The sequence below is a fragment of the Lissotriton helveticus genome, chromosome 3_1 (genome assembly GCF_964261635.1).
Source record: "Lissotriton helveticus chromosome 3_1, aLisHel1.1, whole genome shotgun sequence".
Taxonomy (NCBI): Eukaryota; Metazoa; Chordata; class Amphibia; order Caudata; family Salamandridae; genus Lissotriton; species Lissotriton helveticus.
The window spans coordinates 166663688-166682959 of NC_136061.1; the positions used below are offsets into that span (position 1 = coordinate 166663688).

General features: G+C 46.2%; 1 protein-coding gene across 1 annotated transcript in view; it reads right to left on the reverse strand.

Annotated features, from left to right (window-relative positions):
• Positions 1 to 19272, reverse strand: part of LOC144822229 (myeloperoxidase-like) — a 187243-nt gene that overhangs the window by 48776 nt on the left and 119195 nt on the right. The window contains exons 9-10 of the mRNA XM_078679478.1: positions 14903 to 15063; positions 6283 to 6538 (exon numbers count right to left, since the gene is read on the reverse strand). Coding sequence (XP_078535604.1) covers positions 6283 to 6538; positions 14903 to 15063 — 417 coding nt within the window. The remainder of the gene's footprint in view (positions 1 to 6282; positions 6539 to 14902; positions 15064 to 19272) is intronic.

Genomic DNA, 19272 nt, shown 5'->3' on the forward strand with positions numbered 1-19272 from the left:
TTTTTAAATTTTAAATTCTTTTGTTTTTATTTTTTTTATTTAAAAGAATCAGGCCCTTGATTTATTTTCCTGTTGCCTATAATGGTTTTACACTAATTCTTCATTAATTTATCGTTTTATATTGGCATGTTTCAAACATGTTTTACTAAATGATGCCTCAGACAAATTGCATTTAAAGTTGCCCATATGTTTCGGAAATATATATTTTTTTCAAGTTATTTTGTGTACATTTTATTTAGAAAATAAGCATCTATCTTGCTTATATGTGCATGTTGCAGGGTAGTAGGAAGCATGTTTAAAAATAGCCTAATTTGTATATTTTGCAAACTTGTACACATTTTTAGACTGGAACAACTGTCAATAATTCACGCCGTGCTCAAGATTCACTGCATTTCCTTAGAGTGCTGATGCCAATGTGAGGGCGTTAGTATCAATTCATCATAAATACAAGTTTGAACAACTCCTACATATGGATTCACATTTTGCGCTTAGTGGCACGCAAATCTCTTTCACAGATCCATACTGAGGTGCTGTAAACTGGCAACTAAAGGGTGTGTGCTGGGCCTACTTCTCTAGTGGACAAAATAAACATGAAAACGTAGTTTTTTTGTGGAGTGGTGTGGCTCACTGGTTAGAGGCGGCAGACCCGGAAGCAGAGGATGGCCCGGGACCAGGGTTCAATTCCCGACGCGGCAGGTTCGTGAACCAGGGTCAGCGGACTCGATAATTTTCGCCTCGGTGCCTAATCTAACCAGGGATCACACTCGGCAACTCTGGGCATTAGCTTGCCTTATCTCCACAACGGCCCCCCACAAACGCCAGGGATGCCTGGTTTCACCTTGGAGATACCCAGGAGGGAACATCTCACAGGGAAAGCCAGGACGGGTTCCCCAGCGGTCTATAGCGCCAGGACGCCTACGGGTAGCAGTGCGCTTTACAAGACACACACATTACAAGACACACACAGTTGTCAATGGGTGACTATCACTTTATATTGATATACTTAAAGTGATGCCATTGATTTGTCACCTAAATGGTTTAATGCTGGGATGTGTGCATGATGGTGGCAGAGTTGTATCTAATGGGTTTTGTTGGCATAGTGCAAAATATTGATCTAAATGTGCTGCTGTGTTGACAAATGCTTAGTGCAGATTACGGTTACATAGCCAGTATTTTTGCGGCAGGGGAAATGGCACAGGGCTCCAGGAGTGGGAGGCTCCCACTGCACCCCAAACATTGCTCCCTTACACTACCATCTAACAAGGGGGCCCGGAGCATCCTTGCTCCGACACTGCTGTGACGTGACTTCCAACAGCTAGAAAAGTCCTTGCCTTTAGAGTAGTGACTCACAGAATTGTGCCCAAGTAAGATCAGGCAGACAATGGCAGCCACGCGCCCAGGAAGAGAGGGTAGTGAATGCTCAGGATGACGTGTGAAGATCAGCAGGCTGAGGGAGCGTGTGGCAGACACAAAGACATAGACAGGGCACGACATTGATTCAGATGTTCAGCTCTCTGATCATTAAACTGCTTTGCAGTGACTGCAACGAGCTGTGAAGGGGCTAGCTTCGTAATCAACACCCTAATGCACCAAATGATGGACCTTAAACAGATTAAAACACGAATCAGACGCCAGGAGGGCATGACATTCATTTTCACAGCAGGGATACACAAAAGCATCTTTAAGTGTTGGACAGAAGTTTGCAGGAAAGTACTTTCACCCTAACCAGATTCGGTTTTCTTATTTAAAACTCAGCCTTTCGGCTGTCATGTTCACTACAAAGAAGTACGGTTGAGGGCACACAAATCAACAAGCATTGAAAATGCAATAGGTCTCGCCTTTGATTAAGTTAAAGCCATTTGCTTTGCTAATGGTATTGTATAGCTAAGCAAATGGCTTTAACTTAATAAAAGGCGAGACCTATTGCATTTCTAATGCTTGTTTTCAGACTGCAGTGACAGCAGGCACATCATGTACGCGTGCTCACACTGCTCCCTTCTCACTAGTAGAGAAGTTACATCATGACGTCATGCAAGGCGAGCGTTATAGGGGAAGGGAAACCCTTTAAAGAGTCATTTTCTCTCTGGATTTCCCTTATTAATTTGAAACACAGGAGCAGCAACATTGGCGTGGTGGCGTGGTGTCACCAGGCAGGGCCGGCCTTAGGCATGTGCAAGCTGTGCACCTGCACAGGGCGACCAAACCCCATGGGCCTCCACGCCAATATATATCCTTAATATAATAATCCTCTGAGGATGGATATATATTTGCGTGGCGGCCCCTGGCAGGGATTTGGCGGCCTCCGTCTCTGTTCCAATTCCTAACACCCTGACCCCACCCCCCCTCCTGAGCTTCGGGGGGCTCCGCCCCACCCGGACCCCCTCTTCCGGGGCCCCCTACCTAAGATCCCTGCCCAGGGCCTCCATGACCCTAGAGCCGCCCCTGCACCAGGGCTTTAAGTGGAAGCTTTTGCAATATTATATACAAGCCATAGTTGTTTACCTTATGCAACTAACAACCATTGACAAGGGCAATAGTCCTGACTTGGCGTAGGTATGATGTTACTTGTTGTATCAAATATCTGGATACAATGACAGAAACAGCACAATACCAGTCGGGTGGCACACTATGCTAAGCACAGGTTGTTAGCTAACGTGGTTTTAAACCACACCCTTAATTACATTGGCCATGGCCCTTTGAGAGACCTCCTCCAGTTTTTTCATCCCACTTAAAGCCCTGCTTCCTCCATTGATGCCGACGGCGGATCATTGATGATGACCTAACCCACATCTTTCCAAACTTTTCATGTTGGTGACACACTTTTTGGAGATGCATCATTTTGTGACACAGTAAGGCAGTGTAGCAAGCAACTGAGCCCGAACAACCTAAGGGGGGTTCTCCCCCCAGAAGAACATTTTAAAATACAAGTGGGCAAATAGTCTTCATCTGTCTGTCTCCCTCCCTCTGTCTCCATCCCTCTGTCGCCCTCCTCCCTCTGTCTGTCTCCCTCTGTCCTCCCTCTCTCTCTGTCTCCCTCTCTCTCTGTCTACCTCTCTCTCTGTCTCCCTCCTTCTGTCTCCCTCCCTCTGTCTGTCTCCCTCTGTCTGTTTCCCTCTCCTTCCCTCTGTCCCCCTTTACTCCCTCCCTCTGTCTCACTCTGCCTTCCTCCCTCTGTCTCCCTCTCTCTGTCTCCCTCTGTCTCCCTCTCTCTCTGTCTCCTCACGCTCCCTCTCTCTGTCACCCTCTGTCTTCCTCTCTCTCTCTCCCTCTGTCTCCCTCCCTCTTCCTCTCCCTCTCCATCTCTGTCTCTCTGCCTCTCTGTCCCTGCCCGTCTCAGTCTCTGCCTCTATCTGTCTGTCCCTGTCTCTGCTTCTATCTGTCTGTCTGTCCCTGTCTGTCCCTGTCTCCCTCCCTCTGTCTCCCTCTCTCTCTCTCTCCCTCTGTCTCCCTCCCACTCCCTCTCCCTCTTTGTCTCTCTGCCTCTCTGTCTCTGTCTGTCTCAGTCTCTGCCTCTTTATGTCTGTCCCTGTCTCTGCCTCTATCTGTCTATCTGTCCCTGTCTCTGTCTGTCCCTGTCTCCCTCCCTCTGTCTCCCTCTCCGTCTCTGTCTGTCTCTGCCTCTATCTGTCTGCCCCTGTCCCTGTCTCTGCCTCTATCTGTCTCTATCTGTCCCTGTCTCTGTCTGTCTCTGTCTCTATCTCCTTCCCTCCCTCCCTCTGTCTCTCTCTCTCTGTCTCCCTCCCGCACTCTGTCTGTCTCTCTCTCTGTCTCCCTCCCCCTCTCTCTCTGTCTCTCTCTCTCTCAGTCTCCCTCCCCCTCTCTATCTCTCTTTCTCTCTCTCTCTCTCTCCATCTCTCTCCCTCTCTCTCCCTCTGTCTCACTCACTCTGTCTGTCTCCCTCTCTCCCTATCTCCTTCTCTCTGTCTCCCTCTGTCTCCCTTCCTCTGTCTCCCTCCCTCTATATCCCTCGGTCTCCCTCCCTCCGTTTCCCTCCATCTGTCTCCCTCCCTCTGTCGCCTTCCTCCTTCTGTCTGTCTCCTTCCCTCTGTCGCCCTCCTCCCTCTGTCTGTCTCCCTCCCTCTGTCGCCCTCCTCCCTCTGTCTGTCTCCATCTGTCTGTCGCCCTCTGCCTTCCTCCCTCTGTCTCCCTCTGTTTCCCTCCCTCTGTCTCCCTCCCTCTTGTCTGTCTCCCTCTTGTCTGTCTCCCTCTTGCCTGTCTCCCTCTTGTCTGTCTCCCTCCCTCTGTCTCCCTCCCTCTGTCTCCCTCCCTCCATCTGTCTCCCTTCGTCTGTCTGTCACCCTCCCTCTGTCTCCGTCCCTCTGTCGCAGCCCCCTGTCTCCGGTCCTCTGTCTGTCTCCCTCTGTCTGTCTGTCTCCCTCTCCCTCCCTCTGTCTCCCTCCCTCTGTTTCCCTCTCTCTCTGTCTCCCACGGTTTCCCTCTGTCTGCGTCCCTCTGTCGCCTTCCTCCCCTGTCTGTCTCCCTCCCTCTGTCGCCCTCCTCCCTCTGTCTGTCTCCCTCCCTCTTGTGCCCTCCCCCCACTGTCTGTCAGTCTCCCTCCCTCTGTCGCCCTCCTCCCTCTGTCTGTCTCCTTCTGTCTGTCACCCTCTGCCTCCCTCTGTCTCCCTCTGTTTCCCTCCCTCTGTTTCCCTCCCTCTTGTCTCCCTCCCTCTTGTCTCCCTCCCTCTTGTCTCCCTCCCTCTTGTCTGTCTCCCTCTTGTCTGTCTCCCTCTTGTCTGTCTCCCTCTTGTCTGTCTCCCTCCCTCTGTCTGTCTCCCTCCCTCTGTCTCTCTCCCTCTGTCTCCCTCCCTCCCTCTGTCTCCCTCCCTCCATCTGTCTCCCTTCCTCTGTCTGTCACCCTCCCTCTGTCTCCAACCCTCTGTCTCTGCCCCCTGTCTCCCTCCCTCTGTCTGTCTCCATCTGTCTGTCTCCCTCCCTCTGTCTCCCTCTGTCTGTCTCTCTCTCTCTGTCTCTCTCCCTCCCTCTGTCACCCTCCTCCCTCTGTCTGTCGCCCTCTGCCTCCCTGTCTGTCTCCGTCCCTCTGTCTCCCTCCCTCTGTCTCCCTTCCTCTGTCTCCCTCCCTCTGTCTCCCTTCCTCTGTTTCCCTCCCTAAGTCTCCTTCCCTCTGTCGCCCTCCTCCCTCTATCTGTCTGTCTCCCTCTGTCGCCCTCCTCCCACTGTCTCCCTCCCTCTGTCGCCCTCCTCCCTCTGTCTGTCTCCCTCTGTCTATCGCCCTCTGTCTTCCTCCCTCGGTCTCCCTCTGTTTCCCTCCCTCTGTCTCCCTCAGTCTTTCTCCCTCTGTCACCTCATCCCAGCTTTCCAGGCACACGCACAGCCGCACCCGAGCACCTCACAGTCTTTAAAAGACCATAGAACAGAGTGTCTAGGAATGCCTCTTAATTGGCAGCAGTTATGTGCTAAGACACACCCACCATTTGCATGCAACACAGTACTGTGTCGGGACACACAGTTTGGAAAGCTTTGACCTAACCGGATGAGGAGCCGCAGAGCCCTCTGGGTGGTGACTGGTGCTGGTGAGCACTGAGAGGGGTTAGGGGGCAGCTTGCATAATGGTGGCTCAGCTACACGGACAGACTGAGAGGCCCAGTGGGTGGAGCCGATGCTCAGCAGGCAGTCAGATACTCGCTTTGCACTGAGAAGTGGATGAAATGGGCCTCAATCTGCGGACGAAGGGTCATGAATGAAAAGTAGAATGGGGCCCGATCACATAATTAGGGCCCCCTGAAGCAAGGACAGAGTTGATTGGTGAGAGCCATCCTGCACCCTGAGAAAGCTAGGAAGGAGAGCATTGGGAAATAAATATAAGAGCATTAGTGTAAATGATTCCTGTGTCTCTGACACAAACTGAGTTCTGGATTGGGCGGCTGAGCTGCTGTAGGTACGGACAGCAGATCCATTCTTTTGGCAGAACCTTCATTACCACCACTCCGTACGTTTGTCCTATTGATGGTGTTTTTAAGATTATATGCAGAGCCTGCCTCCTCTCATTGACGACCATCGCAACATGGAGCGTCTCTGTAAGATGAGACTGAGAGTTGACTCTCCACCCCTACAATATGCTTTCTCAAACATTTTATTGTTGTGTTCCTGATTTTTTTCTGTAACCCCCGTTTGACAGTGCTGTGCCACCACTACCATTGTTGTCAACATTACTCGGTTGTTAATGAATTATAATTGATAGGTGTAGCCCTAGCTTGTAGTATGCCGTGCATATGGAGGAGTTCTTGAGCATGCTTTGGTGATGAAGGTGCAATACTTTCTTACCTTCCCTCACAACCCTCCAGCTGTTGAAGAAAGTCATGTGGAGTGGAACTTCAGAAGCTGCCCCAGTCAGCGGGCGGTACCCATCCCCCCTGCGGTAGATCGTGGGCTGGATGGAGGCATGAGCAAAGCGATAGGCAAGGATGAACACGTTGGCCACTCGTGGGTCTACCGACTCATTGTATCCTCGGTAGCGACCAATAATTCGGGCAGCCGCTTCACCCATCAACAGGGGGATGTAATCTTTGTAGGTGATTTTCTGGAAGAAAAGAGACATGGCAAGCACATTTTAAATAAAAACTCAGAAAAAGGCAAAAAGGGAAGTTATGTGTATTTCTAAATGCACTATCACTCCTGAAGGTATCTTGGCGCTGAGCAGATGTGTGTGCGGTTTTAGCGCTTGTGGCGCCCTGTGCGACAATGTTTGTTGGTGCCCTCAGGATTCCCTCACTACCACCCTTTAACAGTGCCCCTCAAGTCTCCATAACCACTCTATCTCAAATGCGTTTAGTTCATTTTATAGCGCCGTTGCCACTCATGCTAGTATAGGGTGTAGAGCATTTACATTACACACACTACACAGATACAATCAATCATAGGTGTGTAGATTAGTGTTTAGGAAATATTACATAAAACAGAGGACTATAAGGTACAGGTGTCACATCATCCATTCTGCTAGACAGTATAGTTTAATAGTGGTTGGTCTGGAGAAGCACAAACTCTGAATTAAAAATGTAACACCGTGGTTGAGGGTTCTTTTTAATAATCCGAATTGATTCCTATCCAAATGAACCCTTTTTCCAACATTAGGATAATGAAAGACTGGATAAAATCGTAACACTCCAATCTATGACTTGCAGTTTTTATGCAAAACAACAGTTGATGGACAGAATGCAGAACAATGTCATACATTCACCCCAGAACAGAGATCTGGACCTAAATCCATCGTTTTTTTGCACTCCACACCACCCCAGTTCAGACATGGCCATATGCAAATCATTCATGACCCTGTGCCTCATGGGACCAGTCCAGCCCGAACTGCCAAGCCATGTCTTTCCTGGACCGGAATCAAGCATCCTAGGACCGGTTTCTGGCTTTCAGCCGTCTTCAGCCAGGATAGCTTGACTCCAGTGGTGTGGGGAGCATGGGACTCACATCTGAGCATACCCATCCCACTCGGGGTGACAAATGCAAAACAACAGTTGATGGACAGAATGCAGAACAATGTCATACATTCACCCAAGTACAGAGATCTGGGCCTAAATCCATCGTTTTTTTGCACTCCACACCACCCCAGTTCAGTGCAGTTTTTCTGCAGCTCTTTGGTGGTAGTTAATGGCTCACTGTTTTATTTTAGGATTATAATTTATAAACTTAGTCACAAAAGGAGCTCTCTGGAAGAAATCCCGTAACCCACTGACCTATTTATATTATATGCGCTTTGCGATCTGAATAATACACGTTCTTTGCAGCAGGCACATTAACGATCTGCGCTACCTTACCACAAGTCAAAATTTCCGATAGACAAACCTCCGATCTCTCTCTAAGTAGAAAATGAATCACTGGAGTTATCTTGATGTTTATATTATTGCCTGTAATTTTTTGGAGGCCAGGAATGCGGCAGAAGTTGCTTTTAAATCCACACAATAATTCCAAATAGGACGCCCTACCCGAAGTCAGCGCCTGGTGCGTTCGCACCAGTTACACTGCCCTAGAGCCGGCCCTGTGTGTGTGCTATGGTATGTTAGTAGGTTGGCTACATATGATAGGTTGGTTAATTGAAAAGCCAATCCTTCCGCTTCTTGCAAAATTCAAGAAGAGAGGAGGAGGCTCTGGCGTGGAGTTATTACATGCTTTAGGAGCGATGTACGAGAACGCCCATTCTCCTGATCTAGTTCTGTATATGCGAAGTACCCTGAATGCCTGAAGCTGCCCGCCAACATAGCCATCACCTCAGAGATAAAGAATCCGCATGTCCCGCTGCATAGAGCGGGACGCGAGCGAAGCTGTCGGGCAGGGAGCGTGTCGCAATGCGACCCACAGTATAACAGCATGCCACCTACCAGCCCCCCACTAAGGCACCGGGATTCTCAAGAAACCACTGAAAGAATCAATGAACCAGAAAGGGCATGACCTTTAGAGGTATCTTCCCCCGATTTCTCACTGGGAGGATACCCCTTCCATTGAATCAAAAACTACACGCGATTCCTAAACAAGTATCAATCACAAATGTTCTGAACTTTATATTCTGGAGCATCATTTACTAAAATTAATGATGGATGAGAAAAAACATGACAGAAAGGATCCATTACATAGGGTTTTAACTGTGAGGTATGGAAAACAGGATGCTCCCTATACCAAAGGGGCAATTGAACCCAGAATGCCACCAGATTAAAGATATAAACAATTTTGAACGGTCCATAAAACTGCAGTTGAAATTTGTTCAATGAGAGGTGGGCAGGTAAGTATTTGGAAGATAGCCACACCTTATCTCCAACTTAATAAGCGGGAGACCAATGCCGATGGGCATCCAAAGATGCTTTCATCTTCTGCTTGGATTACTGTAAATGTAGGAACATTTTACGCTTAACATCATGGAGATGACGAGTGAAATTAGCAGCAGCAGGTACTGAGACAGACCTCTGCAATCCCGATCTAAAGATTCGAGGATAAAACCAATACAAACAGAAAAATTGTGTTTTCCTGAATGTGCTTTGAACTGAATTATTATATGAAGATTCAGCAAGAGACAAAAAGGTGGACCAGTCACTTTGAGTAAAATTGCAAAACCATTGGCGGTATTGTTCAAGACTCTGGTTGAGGCGGTCTGTCTGACCATTGGTCTGTGGATGAAAACCAGAAAAGAATGTGACCCGATGTGTAGGGATTTTCAAAAATGTTTCCAAAACCTGGATATATACTGGGGACCTTGATATGACACTATTAATTGAGGTAGGCTGTGTAGGAAGAATATTTCATGTAAGAAGATTTGTCCCAATTCTTTGGCTGATGGCAAATTCCCAAAGAGGAGAGAGGTGTGTCATCTTAGAAAATTAATCCACTGTTAACATTATGACTCAATTCCCTGCGGAAGGGGACAATGCAGCAATAAAGTCAGTAGATATAGTGACCTAGGTTACAGATGAAATGAGTAAAGAAAGCAGCAAACCTAAAGGTGGGGTATGGGATGGTTTAGTTTAAGCACAAATTGGACATAAGATGTTCAGGGTTGATACATTTTGAGGGTCATCAAAAGGAGCAAAGTATTAGTTCTAAGATGGATTTGACGCCTCAATGACCAGCAATGGGGGAGACATGGCAAATTTGTAGAAATTCAAGTTGTATCCCTTTTGTGGGTATGAACAAGGCCTTCCCCTTGAAGTAGCATTCGTCTTGCTTTTAGGCTTGTCCAAGTAAGGAGCTCCAGTCCTCCCTTGTAACTTGAATATTTGGACCATGTCCAAGAATGATTGTGTAGTTCCAATTATACGCTGAGGGCCAGGATATTCTTATTGAAGGTAGTCAGGAATTCTGGATATCTCAGAGAAACAGCATCAGCTTTTAAGTTCTTGGAACTAAGAACGTACGTGATGATGAAGCCATACTAGTTGAAGAAATGTGCCCATCATACTTAGCGGCTATTTCTACATTGAATGTTTCGAAGACACTGAACATTTCGGTGGTCAGTCCTAATTTTGAAGGGTTCCCTTGAGCCCATTGGGAATTATCTTCACTCACTACAGGCTAGCTTAATGGCCAATAGTTCCCATTCGAACACTGAATAATTATTTTCGGAATCTGACAACATTGTTGAAAGGTAGAGGGTGGGTTGTTCCAATCCAACGTCTTCTTGGATTTGCAGACAACCTGCTCCCACAGCTCGATCTGATACATATTTTTCAACTATGAACTTCTTGATGGTGTCTGGATAACGTACAAAAGGAGCTTGAGTGAATGCTAGTTTTAGTTTTTGAAAAGCCTTCTCAGCTTGGTTATCCCATTTGAGCCCAAGTCAGAGATTTTCTATTTAAGCGTTTGGGTGATAATACTCGTTAAGGAAGCAAACTTCCCAATGAATTGCCTGCAGAGATTAGCAAATCTAAGAAAACACTGGGTTTCTTTGATTGCGCAAGGTGAAGGCAAATCAAGAATGTATGAAATCTTTCGAAGATGCATGGCTATTGCAATTTCTTTCAGAAAATAGCCTAAATATTCGATTTCAGGCTGATCGAACTCACATTTTTCAGGTTTGCAATATAGTTGATTTAGTTGCAACCTATTCATAACTCAACAGATATGTTGATGATGCAAAGATGGATCAGAAGAAAAGACTAAAATGTCATCCAAGTAGAACACAATTATTTGATTTAACAAATCCGCAAAGACATGATCCATTAAGCGCTGGAAAATCAATAGAGCATTGCTTAATCCCAATTTCATGGCACGGTATTCGAAATGTCCCAGAGGGCATTCATCCCCTTCTTTGATTCGTAGGAGATGATAGGCTTCCCGAAGGTTTAACTTAGTGAAGAGCTTCACACCTCAAACAGACTCTAGGATTTCTTTAAGGAGAGGTATCGGATATCTGTCCTTGATGGTTACTTTATTCAAACCTCTCAAGTCTATGCAAGGGCGTAGTTTGTTGGATTTCTTTGGTACGAAAAATATGGAGGCCTCGGCAGAGAAGAAGACAAAGTGACCAGCCAGTTTGAAGGTTTTCTTCTAGATATTTCTCTAAGGTCTCCCTTTTAGATCCCAAAAGAGAGTAGATTCTTCTCAAGGTGCCTGTGGCACTGTGTTCGCGCAGTCAAATTCTCAAAGAGAAACCTCTTTGGCTTTTCGAATTACATTTGAAAATTCCGAGTAATGTGCAGGAACACCCTGCAAGACATTGATAGTACTATGATTGGTCACCATATTCTTGGGCATTTTCATAGGGGCCCGATAATCCTCTGTAGCGTAGCAAAATTGTTAACAGAATTGGGAGGAGAGAGAAAGAGAGAGTTTTGGTCTCCCAGTTGAAATATGGGTTGTACTGGACAAGCCATGGAAGACCTAAAATCATGACATGATTTGGTGAGGAACTTCAACTGATTTGTCATCTCAACTGGTCCAGAGACCAATGGTGTACCCTCTACGGTATGAACCTGTCCTGTGGATTCCATGAGAATTTTGAGTGTCCTTTTCTCACAAGCCCGATTCTCATCTAGATATAACCCACTGGTTCCTCTATCCAGAAGTTTCAGTTTTTCCATTTGGAAGTTCTAACTGTATGGGCAAAAGGAAAAGTGAGATCAAAAGTTCTCTAGAGGTACAAATTGATGAACTATTGGACCTTTCCGTTCTCTCTCCTTTTAAAGAGGTGGTGTGGCTCACTGGTTAGAGGCGGCAGACTCTGGAGCAGAGGACGGCCCGGGACCAGGGTTCAATTCCCAGCACTGCAGGGTCTTGGACCAGGGTCAACGGACTCGATAATTCTCGCCTCAGTGCCTACTCTAACTAGGGATCACACTCGGCAACTCTGGGCATTAGCTTGCCTCATCTCCACAACGGCCCCCCACATACGCCGGGGATGCCTGGTTTCACCTTGGAGATACCGAGTAGGGACCATCTCACAGGGAAAGCCAGGACGGGTTCCCCAGCGGTCTACAGGGCAGAGATACTCCTTCGGGAGTCGATTCTAGCGCTTTAGAAACCCACAATCAATCAATCAATCAATCAGATCTGGCATTCCTCAAAGCCTTTTGGGGACCAATTGGACGAGCATGGATCAAATGCCTAGTAGAACCACAATACATACACAGCCCTTGTTACCGTCTATGTTCTCGTTTTGATTTTTACAGTGCTGCATGAGCAAGCCCTATTTGTAATGGTTCTTCACTTGGTGACAAACAAGGATCAGGAGAAGAAGCCTCACTTCTTCGGACAGTTGGTTGAGCATTTTCCTGGGACTTTTGAATTCAAACTCATTTTTAAGACTGTTGTGCACCTAGGCAGTATTCAGTAGATAGTGCTTTGTCCATCAAAGTAAACATTGATCCACCACAAGCTGAAGTTCTTCCCAAATACCTCTGCGAAAAAAAAGATGACAAGGGTCCAGTATACCCATGCAGTTTCTGTGGCCAAGTGGTGGAAGCGAGTAATGTATGTCAAGATATCTTGATTGCCTTGCCAAATATCACAAAGAACTTCTTTGGCAGAACTCTCTAAACCTGGTCTCTCGAACATATGTTTGTGAGGCAGTGAGTAAAGATGGATAACTGAAAAGACTTGGGTCATCTGTGGCTATCAGACAGATCACCCAGGCCAGTGCTGGCCACACAGAGCACTGATGAGTTATCCTAACTTGGCTTGACCTACAGTAAATTGAGTTGAACAAAAGTCAAAGAACACAGTCAGAAAATCCAAGAATTCCTTTAACTTATTTGTATCCGCAGAAAACCGGGGAGTTGCAGGAGAAATGGTTGGAACATCAGATGCTCTTGTAGTAAGCGCTTGACGATGCACAAAGATCTCATTCCGCAGCTGTTACCGTTCTTTTGCCTGTTGTTGCACTGTCAGAACCAAGGCTTGTGCCGGGTCTGCTTGCCCTACCTTCGTTAGATCTTGTTTAGGATCTCTACTATCCCAGCCTGGGCAGGAAGCTGGGCGTTGCAATCTGTCATGTCTGTCAGGACTCTCGGGTTGGGAACGTCTGGTCAATGGCTTAGGACAACTTCAGGATCTTTGAGCCCAAGTTTTGACCATCTTGGTCTGCCAAAGGTAGCAATGATGCCGCTGACACCTTTAGCACCTAAGTAGATAGAGCCTTCCAGAATGAGCCCCAAGGAGGAAAAATCCCAATGACGATGGTAGGCTCAAAGATAGCAAGCGCAGAGACCAAAAAATCCAGCAAACTGGAACTAGACTAGCCGGAGGAGGGACTTCCAACAGGAGTGAGGAAGAACAGAAAAACAAGAGCAGCCAGATCGGAAATGACAACTGGAATGAACTTTAACAGGAGCATGGAAACACACCCACCGGAGCAAAGAAGTATTGCACTGCAAAGTGGAAGGGAATCCTACTCCTTACAAAACCCCAGGACAGAAAATAACATCAGACAATGATGTTGCCATTATAAATTAGGAAGGAAATTCAATAATAGGCGAGTAAGCCGCCATGATAGATTGGGGACTAGAAAACTCTTGACCAGGAATTCAGGAAAGGAGAAATATGGTGGCTTCCAACATGGTACCCAGGTAGAGGAAAACCGAAGACTGCCCTGGCAGTCCAACCAATGTGAAGACGTACTCATGAATTCATGCAGCCATTTAAAGAAGCAGCGTGTTCGGCTCCATAAAAATGGACGCAAGGAAAGCTATTGAGCGTGGCACAGCTAACAATGCAGCCCATTGTATAACAAATGCTTACACTTTGTCTAACCACTGGTTATTGCTCAGTGTAGCATTCCAACCCATCATTCTTTTGCCCACAATGACACCTCAGATTAGACCCAGCCATAAGCAAATCAGTCTTGGTCCTTCTCCAACAGGAACATCCCAGCCTGAACTGCTAAGCCAAGTCTTTTCTGACCCAAAACAAAAGCAAGCCAAGCCTAATTTCACCCTAGTTGGGGCTCTTCAGTCAGGTGCAGCTTCATTCCAGTGGCACAATGAGCAAGGTACCCTTGCCTGGCATTACCCATGCCACTTAGGGCAGTACATCAAACACGCAAAAGGTGATGGGGGGAATGCTTGCAATTTGTTTAACTACTACCAATTGCTTCAGTTAGCATTCCAACCCATTGCTCTTTTGCCCACCATACCATCTCAGATTAGACCCAGATATAAGCAAATCAGTCTTGGCTTTCTCCAAAAGGATCAGTCAAGCCCGAACTACCAAGTCAGCCAGGTCCTCTCTGCACTGGGACACAAGCAACCCAAGACTAGTTTCACCCTAGTTGGCGCTCTTCATTTGGTTGCATCTTGGTTCCAGAAGCATAGTGAGCAATGGACCCCCATCTAAACATGCGCTTTACCGCTGAATGCAGTACCTCGAACACACAAAGTGTGATGGGAAGAATGCTTGCAAATTGTCTAACCACTAGTACTCACCGAGGACGCATACCAGCCAACCAACCATTCATTTGCCCTCCATCACACCTCAGATTAGACCCAGCCACATGCAAATCAGTCTTGGCCCTACTCCAATAGGAACAGTCCAGCTCCAACTGCTAAGGCAGGTCTTCTCTAAACTGTAACACAAGCAATCCAAGATCAGTTTCACTCTAGCAGTGGCTTTTCAGACGGATGCAGGTTGATTCCGGTGGCACAGTACACAAGGATCCCACGTCTGGGGAAACTCTTAACCACCTAGGTGGATACGGGCTGGGCTGTTCCTGTTGGAGCGTGGTCAAGACTGATTTGTATATGGCTGGGTCCAAACTCAGGTGGCTTGGTGGGAAAAAGATCGATGGCTTGGAATGCTACCCTGAGCAATTGCCAGTGGTTAAACAAATTGCAAGCAATTCCTGCTACTTTTAGACTTTTTGTATGTGATAAAATCAACATGATTGTTTTAGGTCAGCATTACAAATTTTGCAGGCTTTCAAAGTTAGTCAAATAAATATACTTTTTGCGAATACCTGGAGAATCCCTCCTACAACTTTTCTGGCTTCCTGGTAGAGCGTTTCTCCAGACCAGCGAGGATTTATCCGCCGCAGCTCCCTGGCCACACGGTTGTGTTCCCGCATGAAAAGTGTGTGGAAGGATGTGAGGCCTGGTTGCTCACTCGTCCTGGGATCACCTTGATGTAAAGAAAAGCATTATACACAAATTTTAAGTCTGTTCATTTAATAACAATAAATCAGAGCAAAGTATTCCTTTTGCCTCTAAGGCTGCATGGAATTCATACTGGCCAATGGAGGTGGCCTTTAATCTTAATGCTGAGCTTGGATACCATAGTTTGTAGTAAAAAAACAGGTTCAGGGCTGTAAGTGGGTCGGATTCCTCCAGGTCTCCGACCTGCTATTAATTTTAAATGGACATTGAAAAAGGTGCCAATTGGGCCTGTATCCACGTCCTTTACTGTACAGGTAAAACCACTGATCGATTTCTGAATAATGAATGTAAAAACGTTAAAGTAATGCATGTCAGCGATATGGTTCCTGTTTATATTTTAAGTGTTTTATTTAATCTTGTATTCCCTATTAGTGTTTGCTTTTTGCAGGATACTATGTTTCTTTTTTTCCCTGTACCATATTACTGTTGTATAGGGCATATTTTGAACCTAGTCCCCTCCAGGTGCTTGTAGGGCCATGATTGAGAGCTCTGGAGTTCAGGCTAAAGACAGTGAGTTTCTCACAGTGACTGTCAGCGGGTCAAAAAGGTGTTCAGAATACATGGTCATATAATCCTTGGCCTCTCTGTAGAGCGTACAGAGCATTGTTCATATTTTGTGATTCTGTGCAAATGTGTGTGAATGAGGTACAGAGCTGTCAAAATATTGAAACAACGATAGTACAAGAAAATACAGTGCTTAAAGGTGAGTGGGTGCATTATGTGTTTAGGGGGCGATGAAGTGAAGGAGGTGGAGGTTAATGCATTCAGGAGACAGTGAAAAGAGAGTGCTAAAAGTAAAAGATGAGGTGTAAGATGTGCAGATGGATGAGATGTGGAGAGAAAATGTCTAACATAGTGAACATACCACAAATGATTAAGACCCTCTGAAGACCACTACTCATTCCACAGACCTCAGTAATGTTTTCAATATTCATTATTTACGACACAATCGTTGTTACTCATTTTTGTTAATCAGCAAACAACCATTGACAAACCTGGGAGATGATGTGGCTAGAGCAGTCGACCTCAAAGCTGGGGAAACAGTTTCAAGTCTAGGCAGGGACCCTCAACATCCTGTGATTCTGGGCAAATCACTTAAACTGCTTTGGCCTAACAAAATGAATGTGCCAGTCTGTAACGCAACTGGTGCTCATGTAAAGCACTCTGATAACTTCGGGTCAAGTTCACTCTATATAAAACTTCCCAAAAAATAAAATAACAACCTGTAGTCACGGCTGGCTTTAGGTGTATTTCAGCTGTTGTGTTAAATATCTGGATGGAATAATAGAAAGCTCAAAGAGGAACCAAAATACCTGTCTGATGGCACACTCTGAGAATCACAGAAATTCAGTTTATATGTTTAAGCCACACCCATAATTAAATAGGCTGCATCCCTTTTAGAGATCCAATTTTTTTTCATCCTACTTAAGCCATGAACAGGTATGATATTGGAGCGCACATTCACCTCAAAGAGGTGTCTTGACTCTACTGACAGATAAAATATGGTTGCCCTTGCACAACTCACTATTACTTATGTCTGTGGTATCTGCTCCTGCATCCCATCAACCATTCCCCAGAGACATTGCCTAATAGCAGGGCTAAAGTCAGTTGTCACTCTTTTTTTTTTTTTACTTTACTTTGTTTATTGAAATTTTCATAGAACAGAACCATCAGAGATATCAGGACATCATTATTTATCGCACATAATACAGAAGAGCCAATTATCACATGTTTACACAGAGACAAGGAGGTCACAAATAATACAAAGAAAAAAGAAAACAATTACAAGTACAGTAGTAAGCAGGGTAGTCACATGGATACAATAGCAGAGATGGCATTAATCAGCAGTGTTAGCCAGTAGGTAGGCGGTAAAAGGGGCCCAAATGTCCCGCGGCCAGGAGGCACTGGGCAGTCCCTCCGCATAACACGTGAGTTGATCTCTACAGTATGTTATATCTTGCAGCCAGTGTGCCAATTTAGGAGCTGGGCGGCCATCCCAGTGCATTGAAACCCTGCGTTTCGCCAACTGTAGCGCCAGTGTCACAAGGTTGCGGTTCACATTCGTGACCCCACCCCGAAAGTCTCCTACTTTGGTACAGACCAAGGCCAGATGCTGAAAATCTGCATTTTCAGCCCCACATCTCTTAAAGCAGTGAGAGTCTCGCAAACCAAATCTATACAATTGCATTGGAGTATAGTATACCTGATAGACATGCTTATAGTGAATATATTTAAGAATACCATCTGCAGCAAATTGCCCAGTGAGACGGCAACTCATTTCCCACTCGTCTTCTGTCAGTGGTTGTGGCATAGTAGCATTCCATTTTGCTAGTGCGGCGTCTGCAATGAATGCCTCATCACGTTGTGAGGCTGTATATAATCGTGGAACTAGTTTAGTAGAGCTGTTTGCAGTGTATAGATAGAGACAGCAGAGCTTCTAGTGTTGGTGGTTCTCCTGGGAAACTAGAATACAACGTTTTTAGTGCTGCCCGCAATCTGCTATAAATGAACGTTAGCATAGCGACATTTTCCTGATTCCCAACAAAATCACTGAGTTGCAGAAACTGGCCATTGGGGTATATGTCAGCCATAGTGTGTGCCCCAGCAGCATGCATCCTTTTAAGTGAGCCAGTCTCACCAGTCACCGATATATTCATATGATGGACTAGAGGCATCGCCGGTGCATATAGTGGTAGTTTCTTAGCCCGACGTCCCAGTTCTTGCCATGCCTGATACATACATTTCACCGTGTCAATTTCGTCCTTTTCAAGAACAGTAATGTTATTCACTTACATTGTCTTCAGTGGTATTGGATGGGTGCCACCCTCTTCTACTGCGACGTATGGTGTATACGGTGGAGCCTTTTGCCAGTAATAGGCGTAGTGTGCCTGGGCACAAAGATAGTATAACTGCATATCCGGTACAGCAAAACTCCCAATTTCATACTGTCTTGTAAGCGTCTCCCACTTTACTCATGGCTTTTTGCCTCTCCATGCCAGTGTGATTAACAGCGATCGTAATGTAGAAAAAATCTGTTGGGTGAGGCGTATAGGGATATTCACAATTAAATATAAAAACCGTGGTAGCACCGCCATTTTGATGATTGCCACCCTATCCGCGAATGTAAGTGGTAGTTTAATCCATCTAGCTACTTGGTCTTCTAGGCACGTATTGCAGTACCAGAATCGGCGCGCACAACAACTTGAGAGTCTCTGTGAGCCCAGATACCCAAGTACTTGACTGGCTCAGTTGTCCATGCCAAAGCACATTCCAACTCAAAGGGCTTAGTACTATCTGTCAAGGGTAGTATTATCGATTTGTCCCAATTTATGGCAAGGCCAGAATACCATTCAAACCTTACATATTCACTAATCAAACTGTCTAGGTACACTGCCGGCTCTCGCACGTACAGGACCATGTCATCTGCATACATGGACACAGCTAACGGCCGTTGTAAAAAACGCAGTGCGGCCTCGGCATGCCTTTGTCGCAGAATACAAGCCAGAGGCTCCATAACTATCGCAAAAAGTAAAGGCGACAGCGGGCACCTTTGTCTCGTGCCGCGCCTATTCGGTATTGGGCTCGAGGTCTGGCCATTAACTCGTATTTGGGCCACGGGGCTAGTGTAAAGCAACTTGATCCAGTTGGTATATAAGTAGGGAACCCCCATACGGTGCAGCACTGCAAACATGTATGTCCATGCGATGGAATCAAATGCCTTTGCGGCATCTAGCAGGACTGCAACCGCGGACATTTCAGGTTTAAGGAGGTGTAACACTGCAAATAGAGTCCTGAGGTTGTGAGCAGTGGAGCGAGCCGGAATAACCCCTGACTGGTCAGGTAAGACCATAACCGGTATTAGGAGTTGTAGTCTAGTCGCCAGCACTTTCACGAGGATCTTGACGTCCGTGTTCATCAGCGATAATGGTCTAAAGGAGTCACATTTATCTGCGGCTTTCCCTGGCTTCAGTAGTGTGATAATGAGAGCCTCGCGCAGTGTATCTGGGAGGCGTTGCTGTTCATGTGCCTCATCAAACATGGCCTGCAGATGAGGGACCAAAATATCTACATATTCTTTATAGAACTCTGCAGGAAGCCCCTCTGTGCCCGTAGCTTTACCTTTAGGCAGTGCTGCTATAGCATCCCTAATCTCATCCCATCCGCTGTCAACAGA